Raw genomic sequence first — 17,237 nt, 5'->3', positions numbered from 1 at the left:
ATCATATCTGATCTCTGAGGCAAATCTATGAATCAGAATGCCATTGAATGACCCTAATTACAGATAAGGAACTGAGCTCACTGAGGTTAAACAGATGACAGCATCAGGGTGGACCCTTGAATACAGATCTTTCGATCTTAAATTCCCTTTTCTCATGCTGCCAGTGATTTCCCAACTATGTTCTGCAAAGCAGAGGCATCTCAGAGCACAGGCACTGGGGCCTGGCAGACCCTACGTGGGGCCTAATTCTCCACCTCTCCTTGTATCCACACTATTTACAGTGGGGTCTTACAGCCCCACGCACCAAGGGGTGAGGTCTATTTCCCTACCCTTGTTCTAGGCTGGCCCTGTGGATTCTGACCAAAAGAACAAGGTGAAAGTGACGAGGTGCTCTTCCCAAGCATAAACCTTAGCACATTTCTGCGGTCTTTGGAAACTGCCTGCTGGGGAAGGACCAAGTACACAGAGAAGAGAGCAGCTGTCCCAGCAAGGCTCTCCTACAGCAGCCTATGGCCGACCAACCCCAAAATATCAAGAGACCCCAGCCAAGATCAGCTAAGTAAAGACATATACATAAAGTATGTCAATCCCAGTTTAGATCAGCAGACTCCCCTTCGCAATAAAACATGAAAAATAGAAAATAGTTGTTGTTTTAAGCCACCAAGTTTTGGGAAGCTTTCTTATACAGCAAAAGCTAACCATTATACCTTGTTTTCAAATTTGGAGAGTCTTTTGTTTTAATCTTCCCACATAAAATTTTGTTTAACCCAAAGACTTTTATGCTTTATCATCTATGTAAAATTTTACTTAATGAAAATATTCTGATGCTTTAAAAAATAAGTGGGAGAAGTATTATAGTAGACTGTAATAACCTCCCTACCATTTTCCTACTCCTGTGTTCTTCACTTTTAATGAGCTTTGAATGTGTTCTGTGGTGTCACTAGGAAGTAAAAGAAATGCACACATACACAGGTTGCATCTGGAACACTGACTCACGTTAAGATTTGGAACTCATTTATTTTCTGTCACCACTCTCTTCAACTGGTCACAGAAGCTGTTTTTCCATGGAGAAAACTCCATTTCCTCACTCTTATTCCATGTGGTCCATGTAGGCAGGCCACATGCCTGGTCCAGTGGGTGGGTCGAGCAGAGCAGGAGGCTAACAGGGAAGCAGGTGATACGAGCTGACACAGCGAGCCCACTAGCAGAAGTGGTGTGTACCTTTGGGGGACAGGATCTCTCTTCCCACTGGGCTTGGAGGTGGAGGCTTCAGCCTACAACCCCTCAGAAATACCACAAAAAAGAGGAAAGATGTTTAGAGAAGACGACTCTGAACCCCAATGGCTGTGTTCAGTCCCTGAGACCACCTGTGCCTACCCACCGCCTTCTCTGTTACAAGAGCCAACAAATACCCTCGTCTGATGAAGGCCAGCTTTGACTGAGGTTTTCCATTCAAAAAAGTTCTTACTATGACAGAACACAAATTTGAATCTGGCTTTCTAACAGCCAACATAAAGAGGAAAACTTGATAGGTTATAGAATTCATTTTGTCCACAACAAGAAACTAAGTCCATGGTTCCTGGAACTAAGACCCAGAAGGAAATCTCCCCAGCTGGCCATTATAAAGATTCTATATCATGAACTGAAACATCACTCAACATGTTTCTAACAGACACAACACTCACTTTGAAATGCTTTTGCATACAGCACACCTCAATACAGATGGATGGCATCAAATCAAAGCATAAATCAGGAAAAGGCAACTCCGCACCTGTGTGTATGGGGAGGTAAGATATATGGTGCACATCCCCCATATTCAGATGACCTGGCTTTGTTAGAAATGGAGACAGCTTCACCTCCCAAAGCTTCCATCAATTCTCACAGCCAAGCTTTTATTAGCTACTGTGCAGCAACGGGTTTGAAAATATCATATCCTCTCAGCATGGTACCTCACACGTAATTAGTGCTCAATGCATAGCTATCACTTACCACTATCAATTCCAACCCCCTGAAATAAGGCCTATCTCTGTTGCCACAATTTAAGTAGAAAATCACAGCCTTCAGCCTAGTTGCCACATAGCCTTTGGTGGCACCTATGAATGGCAAATACATTCTCAAGTATGGAGGAAAAGAGTGAGCTTCATTTGTGCAGAGGCAGCCTCTGGCAAATGTGGGAAGCATCTAAAATCACTCAGACATCTCTTCAACTTCCTTTTAACAAGTAACTTCATGCTATATCAGGCACTCTCTTAGATTGGACCCAAGTTCTGGACATTTATCCCATCCTCATCTACCAAAAATAACCCATTGATCCAGATCTCACTCTCTTAACACCATGCTTCTGCCAAATTAATATGAACTAAGATGACAATCCTCATACTCTTCAAGTGATTGGAGAGACCTTATAGATCCTTGAATCGAATGTCTTCATTTTTATGAGTAAGAAATCTGACATCTAAAGATATGTCAACTTATCAAGGTGACAGCTAGTTGAGGATGTCATATTAAGACAACTTAATGAGCCACCTCTCCCAGACATGACATTTCAACAAGCATCTTTCTTCCTTGGTCAAAATGATGAGCTGGTGGAAATTTCGAGTGCGTTAACAGACTGGTATGCCCATTTTGAGGTTTGTGAGTCTTTTAGGAACTACTACAATCAAAATGCCAAGCTTTTGGCCCCCTTATGGGGCCCCGAAGACCAATGATTCTACAGTGTCCATGTTTCAATGAACAGGGGATAAAGGAGTAAGTACTGGAAAATATTACTCCCAATGCCATCTTGTCTCATCCTCTTCTATGAATGAGTCATCTCAAAATGCGGCTCAGAGCTGCAAATTTGAAGATCTAAAGTCATCATGTTCTGATTACCCTGAAATGTCTTTATTCTTTTATTATATCCTAAAAATTCCAGACTGATAACACTATTACTAGAGGTCACCAAGTTAAAAGATGGGTACAAAACAGCCAAGTTTCTATAATGTGCCTTGTTTCATAATTCACTCTCTCTTCTGACACAAGAAAGCCTCTGCTTCATAAAAGAAATACCCTTTGGTCAGTTAATAATTTGGTCTAAAAATCCATGTGATGATCTTTGGATGCTTTCTTAACACTAATCAGAGAAGATGTGATAAGTTCTCCAAAGGGCCTGGTCTCTGAGCCACAGCGACTTTCTTACTAACAGTCTTTCAACTTTTACAAGCATCAAGATTATGTGGATGTTTCTTGACCAGTTTCTGTGGCCCCTTCCAGAGATTCTGACCCAGTGGGTCTATGGGGCCAGGAATGTGAGGCCTGGAGCCTCACATGACTTTAATACACCTGGGTAACACCACCTTCCATGCTACTGAGTAGTGCTGGCTTTCCATGGTGCCAATTCTGAGGGGATCATTTTGCCATTTTCAGGTTTATTTTTCTTTTAAAACATAATATTGGCCATGTATTTATAACATACATATGTGTGTACAACCACATCAACATAAATATCACTTCTACAGCCTCCAGGCACCACAACTATCAACGCCTTGGACCCAGAAAGGGAATCTATTAGCTTGAACCATATGAAACTGTCAATATCGACTCTTTCTGACTTACAAGAACAGTGGGCTCACACTGGCCACAGAACTGGCAATCCCCTCTTTTCCTCATGACTGAACAGATACAACCCTGTCACCTCAAGAGGCCTCTTAACGTCACGGCATTGGTTAGTCTTTATAATAATCTTGCAAGGTACTTTTCCAGAAAAGAAAACTCAGGTTTAGAGAAATTAAATAACATACCCAAGGCCATGAGGCTATTCAGAAGCCCTGTTGCAAAATCAGGAACACCTGATCTGCCCAGGGGGCCTCTGTCCTTCTTTCCAAACCCCGGGGAACCCAGAGTTGACGTCAGAGCCTTAACATCCTCCAGCTGTCCAAGTCTGTGACTGGGCAAACCACCCCCCAACCTTCCGAGGGTCAGCAACACAGGACTCTCAATAAGCTTGCACAGTGGCTCCCGGCCCACCAAGCAGCACTGGAAGAAAAGAGAGGGGGGGTTCCCTAAAAAGGCACGCAAATGGGATGAACATGTTAACTGACAAGAGAAATAGGACAAGAACCCCCATTACATATACACAGGACATAATGCCCATGGACAACCGTGAAGATTCCACACCCTATTCAGTAGTCTAGATTTCAAGAGTCAAAGAAGTAGAGAACATAGCTGATGAGACTGTTCTCCAAGTAACCTCCTTTTCTGAAGTTTCATCACTTGACTGTCTACCATACTGAATGAAAAAGGCACTAGAGTGCGCCGGCTCTACTAAAGATGAACCAGACGTTCATGTAAGAGCTCTGTGTAGGTATAATTAATTTCATTCTGAATCAGAAATAAACCCAGCAGAGATAATATATATTACTGCCTGATGGAACCTTCTTACCGGTGATGCCATAGTTCTTTTAATTTATCAGTGACTAAAATCAAAGCCCCTAGAGTCATGATAAACCTACCACATGATAAATTCCATTTTTAGCAAAATTTTGCTTTATAACATAACTGATTAATACATTTCTATTATACATGATAAAATCACAGGCTTACTTTGATATGTTTAAGTAACAAAAGGTAATGCTTTTTCCTTTAAATTTAGCAACTAAATATCTACATGCTAAGTTGCTAAGGGTACCAAGCACAAAACCTACAGCCTAGGCCTATTATTAACATTATTCCAGATACTTTAAGAAGTCAAACTTGGGCGCCTGGGTGGCTCAGTTGGTTAAGCGAATGCCTTCGGCTCAGGTCATGATCCTGGAGTCCCGGGATCGAGTCCCACATCGGGCTCCCTGCTCAGCAGGGAGTCTGCTTCTCCCTCTGACCCTCTTCCCTCTCATGCTCTCTGTCTCTCATTCTCTCTCTCGCAAATAAATAAAATCTTAAAAAAAAAAAAAAGTCAAACTTAATAGAAGAAAAAAAAAAAAAGCAGTAAGCATAAGTACTTTGATATTTTTCCTCCCCAAGGGAACTTCACTTCTGCATTCATTCAACAAATATATTAAGTAATTAATACACACTATACATTGCCCAGTGATTTGATTTTTATTTTATATATCACCAGTATTTATTTTTTTTTTAAGAGAGGGAGGAGGGGGAGGGAAGGAGAGAAGGAGAGAATCTTTTTTTCCTCCTTATGGAATCATTTATTTCAATGTCAAAACACTTTCAATTATTTGTTATTATTATTTAAATTCAAGCTAGTTAACATATTAGTTTCAGGGGTAGAATTTCATCAGTTGCATATAACACCCAGTGCTCATTTCATCAAGTGCCCTCCTTAATGCCCATCACCCAGTTACCCCATCCCCCCCACCCACCTCCCCTCCAGCAACCCTCAGTTTTTTCCCTAGAGTTAAGAGTCTCTTATGGTTTGCCTCTTTCTGTTTTTGTCTTATTTTTCCTCCCCTTCCCCTATGTTCATCAGTTTTGTTACTTAAATTCCAAATATGAGTGAGATCATATGGTATTTGTCTTTCTCTGATTCATTTCACTTAGCATAATACCCTCTAGTCCCATCCACGTCATGACAAATGGCAAGATTTCATTCTTTTTGATGGCTGAGTAATACCCCACTGTGTGTGTGTGTGTGTGTGTGTGTGTATCTTTAGCCATTCATTTGTCAATGGACACCTGGGCTCTTTCCATATTTTGGCTATTGTGAACATTGGGGTGCATGTGCCCCTTCGAATCACTATGCTTGTATCCTTTGAATAAATACCTAGTAGTGTAATTGCTGGATCATAGGGTAGCTCTATTTTTAACTTTGTGAGGAACCTCCATACTGTTTCTCTGAGTGGCTGCATCAGTTTGCATTCCCACCAACGGCTCCCCTTTCTCTGAATTAAGTAGGCTCCACACCCATGGAGCCCAATGCAGGGCTGGATTTCACAGCCCTGAGATCATGACCTGAGCCTAAATCAAGAGTTGGGAGCTTAACCAACTGAACCACCCAGGCACCCCATCAAGTATTTATTATAAAAGTAATGCTTTAGGCCACTTTATACTTTTGCGTCCAGAGAGTATACAATGAGTTCATTTCAAGCATGTGGTTGGGACATGATTTAAAGTACCTCAAAATACTCCAACTGAGAAGAGAGATCAAACAGGATCCATCAAACACAGACTGCAAACAAGGTGTGGTCCAATTCCCTGCCTCCTGCTGTCAGAAGCCTACCTGTGAACCTGCCGTGGATTCCACAGCTGGAAGCTGGGGAGAGGGAATGGGGCCTCTGACTTCCACAGTAATGCAAACTAAAACACATTCTTCCCCTTGTATGCAATAAATCTGCTTTCGGCATACTGAATAGGAACGAGATCAAAATGAATATTCACCCATCTGAAAACAAACTGATGCTCTATAAGCTTTTATGCTTTGCAGCCCATAAAAAGTAAATGCTTTGCTTCTGCTTAGACTGTTGTATTCTGACATAAATCAGTCTGTTAACGGTGGCCTTTTCCTCCAAGGGAGATTCCAAAAACACATCTGTTTTGACAAGTGCCTGAAAAGTCTGCTCTTATGCATCCTCTCCCTCACATGCTGGGTCACTGCCCTCTGTGACTTCCAGGTCACAGCCCTCCCCAACAACCCCAGATATAAAGTGAGTGACACTGCCTTCCATCAGGTCCTCTCCCTCCCCTTGCTTCCAACACTTGGGTTTCAGATAAAAAGTTTTTAATGACACATTCATCTTCTCTGTTTTAAGCAGGAAAATTAATGGCATCAGATTTCCAATGCTAATTGTAATGACTTCCTGAATGATATACCTAAATTGACAATGCCACAGAAGTCATCTCTTGCAGATGTAAGCAAAGTACACGAGCCGCTTCCTACCGATGTCACACACCTGCCCATGGCTCTCCATTCCACTGTCTTTTCTGGCCTCTTGCCAAAAGGCCTGATGGAGAAGGGCCCAAAGGTTAACATGAACTCTTATTTAGTTGGCAGATATATACTACTTCTTCTAGCTCCACTGCTATATATAGAATAGCAGCAACAGACACAGAAAAAAAAGAAGAAGGAAAACGAGAAAGTTAAAGTTGTCTTTGGGTCAGTGCTGAACTACAACCAACGAAAAATGATGACTATGAGAACTACAACTTCCACTAAAGAGTTTAATTTTACGGAGAAAAGTCAGCCAGGTGGACAAGCAGATGAAGGTGCACTGCACAGCATGCCTTCCTTTGGCTGTGAGCGCTGGAAGCCTTCGGTGGGTAAGGCCGGGCCTCCCCTGGCTCAGACCGGTGGGCTTAAGGATGCAGCTACACCTAGTGCTCAGCTACGGATTGCCGCAGGAGGAGCAGGAAGCAGGCCAGCCTGCCTTGTGGAAAACACTCTGTGACTTGATTCTCTGAAAGGCTGGTGACAATGTTTTCAGGATAAATCTGTTCAATAACCTCACAATCGCTTTTATTTACCTGGGGTATTACATGACAGAGATGGCAATGATTCTCTTTTGTGGATAACAGAAATACAAGGCTCTCTTTTAGGATATGCACCAGCAGTACGCTAAAGAGATGAATAATGAAAACTTTTTATTTTCCATCAGGAAGTTGAGTTCATTTCCAAAGACAAAGTTTCACATTTCCACATTAAAATGCCAAATTTCTTGTACATTAATTTCCACTTCTGTCCTAACAAAGTCCTTGTTTCTTTGTCAGTGGATTTTGAAACTTTTAATAAACGGACAAAGCATCGTAACTGTATCTTTCTTATCTTTGCCCACTACCACCTCAATGCTCCCCTATAAAGGGGCTTTACAAACAGTAAATGCTCGATATTTACTTGACCTAAAGGCATTATTCTGTAGGCACATTGGGCTATGCACTTATTACAACAAAACAAGTACCTTCTATACACAATAACCACCCAGAGAAATTTCCAAAGGCTAATCATTACTGCAAAATTTAATTAAAACTTTATGTTGTGGTAAGTAAAACTGCAGGAAACTTTTTCTATTTAAGTTTTACAACTGGCTGGATCCAGTATCTTCCCCAGGTAAAACTATTATTTGAAATGTCACACTGGCGGTTTCACCTAACAGGCTGAGAGTTGTAGCACAGGCACATCGGCCTGTTCATCATTTTGGCTGTGTTCATCAGGAGGCTAATAAGTGCATGAATATGAAGTCTATTTTCACTCCTGGTTCTCTTTCAACCCTTATCAAGGGAGGCTGATCATGCAGGATGAGGATCCCAGTTCTTTCAGAAAAATAGTTCTTGGAGCATCAGAATGCCCTCGAGGGCCTGTTCCAACACAGACAGTGGCCCGTCCCCCCTCACCCCTCCACCAGTTTCAGATTCAGTAGGTCGGGGGGGAGGGGGGAGACAAGTGATGCTCATGCCGCTGGTCCAAGGACAACACTTTCAGAACTACTTTTTTAGATCAACATTTCTCAAACTGTGGCCACAAACCAGGATTCCCTGGGGATGCTGTGAGACCCTCCATGAACCTTCCACTCCAGAATCACCACAGCTCTGCCCCAGAAATCAACAGAGGGAAGGGCCACTCCAGGGGATCCTTGGGCACACTAAATTTTAAGAAGCACAGGTGTGAACACAGCTTGCCATCAACAGGGGCTCAATACCCCCAGGCCCTCCCCAAGGCCACCTAAAGCCACTAACGTGCAAGATGTCAGCATGACCTACGTGCCCATGTGTCACTCATTTGATTACTTCCCCTTTCTTTTCCATAGATTCCATCCTTAAGAGCAAAGAGAGCTTAAGTGCAGTGACCCTCCTCTGCTAGGACCTCCAGAACGCACATCACGGACGCCTGAGCGCGTAACACTTTTCTTCTCATGCCTGTTTTCTTTGATTCGCCTCTCACGCGCTTCCATTCCATGGTGGAGGTACTACAGACTCCCAAGGTTGGTGACTAAAGCTTTCCTGCTCCCCACCCAACACCAGCCCTAGTTATTTTTCTCTGTTGAGTTTTTCAGAGCTACAGAGTAAGCTCAGCCTTCCTGAGGACTAAACTGCAACCACAGCAGTATTTTAGCAATATTTTGGGAACCCGAGAAGCTGCATCCTCTTAGGATGGGAGGTTTATATGATTTTGCATCTTTTTAAATGTTTCACTAGTGAATCTGAAACACATTAGTCATTAACCCTTTTCCCACTTACAAAATAAACTTATTAACGTGTTATATTCATAAAGATAATAACAGATATGAAACTTAAGAAAGTTTGTGGGAAAGTTGGTTTTCAAAGAGAAGAATCTCAGAATGAAACTAAAGAGCATGGTGTGGTAGACACCACCCTTAAGAAAAATGTTATACTGCCAAAAAAAATACGTAACTACTTATTAACATGCCTGACCTCTAGCTGAAAACTATGTCCTGCGATATTTAATTGATACATGCTCATTCTAGAAAACTTAATAAATCCTGAAACAAAAACTGAAAGGAAGCCATACTCAATTCAAAACAGTTCCTCTACCAAACAGACACATAAAACCTACCAGTTCCTAGAATGTACTATAATTGTTACAGAACTATCATGGAAAAATTCAAATAACTTCTATATAATTGAAACAGAAAATACTTAAATTTTAAAACCAACTTTTGCCAAAACTAAAGGCTATGCTTCTTTCATACATGGTTTATTTAATCTGAAGGCATAAATCAGATTACTTGTTTATTAAGGAAAGTTCTTTTAGAATTACTCAAGTTATAAACACACTTACCCATATATCATAATATGTAAGTAACTGCACTCCCAAAAAACTGCCTAAAAACCCTTTGGAAACATGAGAGACTAAAGCCTGTAATTTTCCAGATCAGAACAATTTATTACGCTCAAGCAATAAATACTTCCCTACATACACATAACACTAAAAATGTTACAGTAATTTCTTGGCATATTTCTTTCATGCTCACTGATTTAAATTTGAAGTATTTTCATCATATGAATTATCAATCTAGTTAAAGCACCATAAAAATGTAAAATGTCATAACTATTGTTACCTGAAAAAGAAAAATAAATCACATTGCTAAATAAATCTATTCCCACTTTTTGTAAAGGGTACTTTAATATTTTGTATTTTAAAGTAATTTAGACTTAACAGAAAAGTTGCAAAAAATATATAGATTTCAAGCTTTACCCACCTTTCCCTAACATTTACATCTGACATAACCCTCGTAGAATTTCCAAAATTAAGAAATTAAACACTGGTACAGTACTACTAACTAAACTATAGACTTCATTCCAACGTTGCCTGTTTTCCCACAAATACCCTTAAAAGTATTTTTTAAATAATATTTTTCCACAAGAATCCCAAATTCACAAGGTTATGTTAAGGTTTAATTTATTCCAAATACTGTGGAAGAAACAAAGGGCCAAACCTGTTTGTATTTCTATCTCTGCAAACCAGTTTGCTTAAGAGAACTTAACACATCAGATCTATTATAATGTAAAACTAAACACTTTGTTGTATAATATATATTACAACCCAGCTTTTAAGAATTCGGGTCAAAGAGGAATGACTTGCCAGCTATTTGGCTTCTCACCATGGAAAAGAGAATTTCAAACAAAAGTAAAATGATTTCACTTCCTTGAGTCTGACTCAATTCCTTTTCACAAAAGTTATTTTTAATGACCATTAAAAGCCTAGAAGGCAGAAAGTGAGCCTCCAATAAGAATACTGGCATTAGAAATTCCCAGAATATTAACAAATTAGAAATTGTAAAGATGAAAAAAAAAAAAGAAATTGTAAAGATGGAAAACAATTTTTAAAATGGAATGTTTATAGTAAATAAAGTCCACGTGAACCACAAACTGAATTCTTTTTTTCTTCTAGTAAGTTTAGCATTCCATTTCTGATCTCTGGAATCCAAACTCCCTATAGTCCACTTCCAGAAATGATTAATTAATAACCATATAAATTCCAAACCCTTCCCAAAGAGGACAGGAGATTGAGAGCACTGCAGAAGGGGAAGAGCAAAGTCCCATGTGTATAAATCTCAGTCGCACAAAAAAAACACACTGATCACATAAAATCTCATGATTTCGGCCATTGGGTGGCCTAACCCCCTTGTGAAACCCTTGTGAAAAATGTTCATTTCAAAGTCAGGGAAATGCCAGCCAAGTCTAACTTCCTACAGTCATCCCTCTCCCTCCCTTCTGTATCAGTTTAATTCTTGTACAATGTGAATACTTGCAAATGATCAGCATTCACATCAGCTTTTTATTCAACAAACTGTGCTTGCCTGTTAAACCTAAGACTTCATGCTAAGTGTTTTATGGGGAACCAAGAAGGAAAAAAATATTAACTTAGCCTTCAAGGAGCTTACAATCTATCGCCTCTATCCCTAAATTGATTATCACAGCAGGTGTGTCAGGTGAAAAGCAGCCAATTATTACAACATTCCAGAAGAATCCTAAAAAGAAGTATCAATGTCACTCATAACTTTCCCAACATACACAGAGAAACTGACTTTTCCAAAGCATTAGGAGCCCCACACCTACACTATCTAAAATGTAAAGTGGAGAGAAAAAACATAATGCACGGCAACATATCTGATCGTTGCATACACAAAATTTGCCAACTTCAAATATTTACAATTTCAACATTTCAACATAATCTCTCGGATACCATGCTTCATTCCCCCTTTGCCCACTAACATACTAGGATAACTCAAAAAGCACAACCCAGTTAATGGTATAATAACAAATAGGATGATGTATTTCCTCTGAAAGAAAAAAATATGGCTAAATTTTAGTAAAAGTCTCTATGGGTTTGACAGTTTAAATCAGCCTTCACAAGGACACAGGTCAGTACTACCTAATGCTGAAATCCTTTTTAATGATAAAAGGACTGATGCTTTAAATAAGCTACATATATACTTGTTACCATCCCCTTGCACACAACTTAAAAATCCATCCAAACGCTACTTGACAGGCTTAACTTTAAACAAATCTCCGCCAGGGAGTTATGAATCTTAATAAAGAGAAAACCATCACTAAGGCCCTCATATTTGGCTTCTAACACTAACCGGTTACAAGGCTCTAAAACTGGTGAGTTGACTCCATAATTTGCTAATAAGAAAGAATGAAGGCCAAAATTTGCATCAATTTTATATCAGGCAGCAGTGTATCGTTTTAAGTCCTCTGGAGCACGTGCACTTACGAGACAGTTAAGGAAATATTAGACTTAGGGAAAGGGTATTTCTTTATTGAAGTTGACAGTTTGCATTTCACAGTACAGAGCAAACTGCCAACCACAATCTCATTTTCATCTTTGCGGCCAACTGCGGTCAAGGGTCCTGGAGCTCAGCAACACACAGGACACAGGCATCTGTGCCTATCTATGTGCACCGAGGACTCCAAGAAAGTAAAAATTTATGTTTCCAGAGACCAGACAGCCAAACATCTCCAATGTTTAGAATATGCATTTTACCGTCAGTGAAAAACCCCTTCACCAAAAAAAAATTTTTAAAGGTCCAACTTACTCATTCCTCCCTAATAAACATAGAAACCTGTTTTGCAACCCAAGTTTATGGCCAAATTACTGGGGGTTTTATTATATTAAAAACAAGAAGCCCAGGTCCACCATTATACGTGGACCTTAATGAAACTAATATATATGAAAAAGTGTGCAAATGTGCACGCGTCTGCCGTGCGTCCACATGTGTGCTCCAGGTACTGATGACAATCTAGAGGTAACCCCTGTAACACTGTGCGGCATTGGGCCCACACCTGACCCCCACCCCTGGGGTCTACAGGTCCTCTCCGCGAGGGGCTCCTCCCGGCTCGGCACGCCCCCGCGCGTGTTACTAGACACGCGCGCGCGGGTGAGCGCGCGCACACACACACACACACACACTTGCACGCACAGTCCCTCTCTTCCCACCTGGGACCCCGGGCGCCGGGGCTGGGTTAACAAGCTGCCACTGGCCGCAGCGCTCCGCTGGGGACCGAGGGCGGGTAGGTGGGGCCCGGAGAGCGCAAGGCCGCGTTGGCCCGGGGCCTGGGAGCCTGGACGCTCCCTCCTGGGCTGCCGGGTCCTCCCGCTGGGACCGACGAGAAACGCCCGCCCAGGCTCTTTGGAGCCGCCGCGCGACCGTCTCAATAAGCCGGGGTCGCCGGCCGCGAGGGGCTGGGGGCGGCGGCAGGAAGGGCAGGGCGCCGGGCGAACGCCACCACCGGAGTTGCTGCAGGGTCTGGACGATCGCCGCGAGCGCAGCCGGGCACCGGCGACCCGGCTTGGCCGCTGCTCCGGGTCGTAGAGATCGCTCAGCGCCCACGCCCGGCAGCCCCGGGCTGCCGCGCCGAACTTCAAGCAAAGTTTTCTGCTGTTCCTCTAGGAGCCGGCCGGGGACTCGGAGTGGCAGCGGTCCGCCCCAAGCACGAGGCCAGGCCGCGGGGTGCGGGGGCGAGACGAGGGTCCGGGCTTTGAAGCTAGTGCTCGGGGCTCGCCGGCTCCTGCCGCCCGAGTTGCCGGTGCCCGCCCTCCCCACCGGCCCCTTCTCCAGCGCCGGCTAACGAACAGCAGCTGTGCCGGGCCCGCCGCGCCCCCGCCCCAGACCCGCTGCCCGCCTCGGGCTCTCCAGGCCTGGGAGCTGCCGGCGTCCCGGGCCCCCGCTCCGGCCCTCGCGTCCCCGGCGGCGGCACAAACGGTCCCACCTACCTGAAAACGTCTCCCCTGCTGCAGTTAGCAAAAGTCCGGCCAAAGTCGCCAGGCATGTCCCAAGTCTCCTCATGTTGCCGAGTGCGCGCCGGGCCGCTCCCAGGCGGCGCTGGGTGGGCGCGCGAGGGCGGAGGGCGGACGGGAGCCTGGATTTCCAGGCAGCCAGAAGAGAAAGGTAAACAGCCAAAAACAGAACCGGAGCCCCAAAGTGTCAACAGTTGCAGAAGTCCGAACTCCGGCAGCTCCAGAGGCCGGGGGAGAGGGTCCTGGCTCCTCTTCCCCTGCCGCCTGCCCCACTAGGCGTATGGCGCGGCTGCGAGAAGGAGCGGAGGGCGCGCCCGCGGAGCCAAAATCCGCCCTCCGTTCCGACGCCTGCACCCGCCGCCGCTCTCCTTCCCCTGCTCGGGACCCGAGCCGCCGGCCGTGGCCGTGGCGCTGGGCGCGCGCGTCCTGACCGCCGCTTCTGCGCCCGCAGGCGCGAGCCCAGCCCCGGGGGCGGCGGTGCGCCGATGGCCGAGCCCGCGCCGGCTCTGCGCGGGGCTCTTGCTCCGCGACTGACTGGCGGTGCCCCGCAGGCCGGCTGAAGGGAGCGCCCACGTCACGGCCGCCCGGCCCCGCCGCGGCCCGCTAGAGGGCGTGAGCGCCCAGCCCCGCCGGCCCGCGCCCCGGCGCTCCGCGGCCGCGGCGCCTCCGGGAGGGAGCTCGACTGGGGGCGGCCGCTGCCGCCGCCGCCGCCGCCGCCACCGCCGGTGCGGCGTCACCCGCGCGGAGAGGAGCGGCGACACCGCTTCCACCCTCCCCCTCTCCCTCTTTTCCCCAGCCGCGTCTTCTGCTCTATGCCTGGCTTCCGGGAGGGTGACTATGTGAGGGCTGCCCCTCAGCCAGAAGTTTGTCCCGGGTCACGAGCACCTAGTAGTTTGTGCGAGCGGCGGGCGGGACCAGCGGCCTGCGGCCCGGCGGGCGCGGCGAAGCAGCTCCGTCCTCGCCGCCCGGCGCCGGACGGCGGTGTAGCCGAGCAGGGCCGGCTGCGCCCCGGCGTCGCAGGGCCCGCGCTCCCCGGCCGCCGCGGGGAAGGCGAGCCGGCAGATCGAGCAGGATCCGAGGGGCCGCGGCCGGAGCGAAGTTGGCGGGCGCCGGGGACAGAGCGGGCGCCCGCGAGCGCCGCGACCCTGCAGCGCGCCAGCCGGCCCGCCGGAACAGAAGCGCCTGTCCCCGGGGCCCCCGCAGTCGCGAGGTTGTCCCGCGTGGGACGGAGCGAGCCGCGGGCAATGCCCCGAAGGCGGTGGTCACGCCGAAACGAGGCTTTGGACCTAACCCCTGATTTCTGTAAGAGGTGCAAAGTGTTGGGGAAAGGGTGCGGAGGAGGCGTGGGTAATGAATCAAACCATGTCTTGAAATAGTTAATTTACCATTTTGTGCTTGGGATGACTATTTTATTAATTTAAAAGCTTCTGATGCTTCAGTAAAGAGGTTCGCTTTATCAAATTACAAAGGAAAAAAAAGGTGATTCTTCTCTCTCCCTGAGAATAAGCACACTGAGCCAACACCCCGCAGCTGGAGATGCCAGTCCTAGCTAATAAACGCAATAGAGGGGCTTGGGAAGAGGTTAAATTAGAAACCGAAGTAACTAACGAAAGTAACATTGTGTTCTAGCACGGGCAATGACACGGGCCAAAAGGCAAACCCATGATGCAGGTGTGCCCCAGAGCTCTCCTGCACTGCTTCCACCTAGTGCTTATAAAAGCCCCAAAAGTACGTTGATCCCACGCTGACCTCCACGCGGCCTCCAGCGGAACCCAGAACCAACAGACAAGAACCTCGCCGGGGCAAATTTTGGGACTAGAGGACTTTTGCTTTTGGTGTCCCAACAAAAACTCCTTCAGGAATTCCACTTACTGGATCCTTATGAGAAGTGCTCTTTAAAGGGCTCCATATTAATCATTTACTTCTTAATGATTTTACATCATCCTGCTACTTCTCACAAATATGTATTTGTTGAGCCTTATCTTTAAACGCAAAATGAACAGTTGAAGTATCAAAGCAGGAAGGGAGCCACATACCTCAAAGGCTCAGCAAGTGAGGACAGTCCAATCTGCAACCTGGGCTTCCCATTTATTAAGGGCATGTGTGCACTGTGATGGAGCCTAAATTTGCCTTTTTTGAATGGTAATGTGCTTGCCAATGCAACTTTTATGCTGGGAGATGCATGGAGCATCCAGATGAGGTAAAAGTCAATCTAGTTGCTTTCTTTTTTAGTAACTTCCTTAAACTGGGTGAAGTTAATATTAGGGTAGGATTTCCTTTGCAAACTACGTTAATTCTTTCAGCAAATATCTCTTAAGGCCATACTATATGCCAGACACTGTCGTGCATGCTGGAGGTTGTCTTAGGCTGGGCTCCCCCAGAAAAAGACCTGGAGGTGAGGGTATATGTGCAAGTGATATCTACTAGGGAACTAATCCCAGGAAGCAGTACAAGAGGAATTGGAAAGTGAGACAAAGGGGCAAAATAAAATAAAATAAAATAAGCCAATATAGGTATATCAATGAGCAGGTTACCACTGTGGACAACTGGGACTCACCCCCCTGGGGACCTCAGAAGAAAGTGTGGAACAGCCTTAGCGTGGAGCACCCACGGGCAAGGAATGTGGAAGGTGCCTTGGTGGTGGGTTGGGAGGCAGCTGTACTTGTAGCTTTTCTTTGCACCAGAGGAGAGAAAGCCCTGCAGAGATTCCAACTACTGCTACCCTGGTAACCTGAAGATACCTTGTCCCTTCTTCCTGTTGTTAAAGCTTAGTGGGAGGGTCAATGAGTTTGCATTATCTGTTTCCTAAACATTACAATGTTAAGCCTCTACCCCTATAAGCCTGCAATCCACATTGCAAGCAGTGACAGATTTTTACCAGGGGCTCCTTCTGTTTCCATTTCTTGACAACTGTTTATTTACTCTCTCTTACGGATAGGTAACTGGTCAAAGCAACTTTGAGCCCAAATAGAAGGCCTCTATTGAAAATGAATGGATTAGAGGTACAGGTCTGTGATTCAACAGACCTGTACCTCTGAAACAAATAATGCAATATATGTGAAGAAAAAAGGAGAAGAAGAAGATAGCAGGAGGGGAAGAATGAAGGGGGGGAAATCGGAGGGGGAGACGAACCATGAGAGACGATGGACTCTGAAAAACAAACTGAGGGTTCTAGAGGGGAGGGGGGTGGGGGGATGGTTTAGCCTGGTGATGGGTATTAAAGAGGGCACGTTCTGCACGGAGCACTGGGTGTTATGCACAAACAATCATGGAACACTACATCAAAAACTAATGATGTAATGTATGGTGATGAACATAACAATAAATTTTAAAAAAAAGAAAATGAATGCATTAGACTTTCCCTAAGGAAGGGACGCTGTAGGAATCCTCCCAGAGGGACATTTGCTTTCACTTCTTTTTTCAGCAGGCAAGATTTTTTATTTTAGTCAAACCACAGGATACTCATGGCTCTCTGGGGACAATAGTGACATTTACAGAATGGCTGGTCAGAGTTAGGGCTTTCAAGCCAGCCCCTAATATTGGTGGGCTTGGG

At 45.3% G+C, this 17,237-nt stretch overlaps 1 protein-coding gene across 1 annotated transcript in view; it reads right to left on the bottom strand.

Moving 5' to 3' along the window:
- PTPRM (protein tyrosine phosphatase receptor type M) overlaps positions 1–13,733 on the bottom strand; it is a 712,816-nt gene extending 699,083 nt beyond the window's left edge. The window contains exons 1-2 of the mRNA XM_081802550.1: positions 13,701–13,733; positions 12,884–13,511 (exon numbers count right to left, since the gene is read on the bottom strand). Coding sequence (XP_081658676.1) covers positions 12,884–13,511; positions 13,701–13,733 — 661 coding nt within the window. The remainder of the gene's footprint in view (positions 1–12,883; positions 13,512–13,700) is intronic.
- Positions 13,734–17,237: the final 3,504 nt, after the last annotated feature.

Source organism: Leptonychotes weddellii, chromosome 13 (genome assembly GCF_054177405.1).
Source record: "Leptonychotes weddellii isolate Sample4059 chromosome 13, ASM5417740v2, whole genome shotgun sequence".
NCBI lineage: Eukaryota > Metazoa > Chordata > Mammalia > Carnivora > Phocidae > Leptonychotes > Leptonychotes weddellii.
This window is presented reverse-complemented; position numbering and strand designations above follow the sequence as displayed.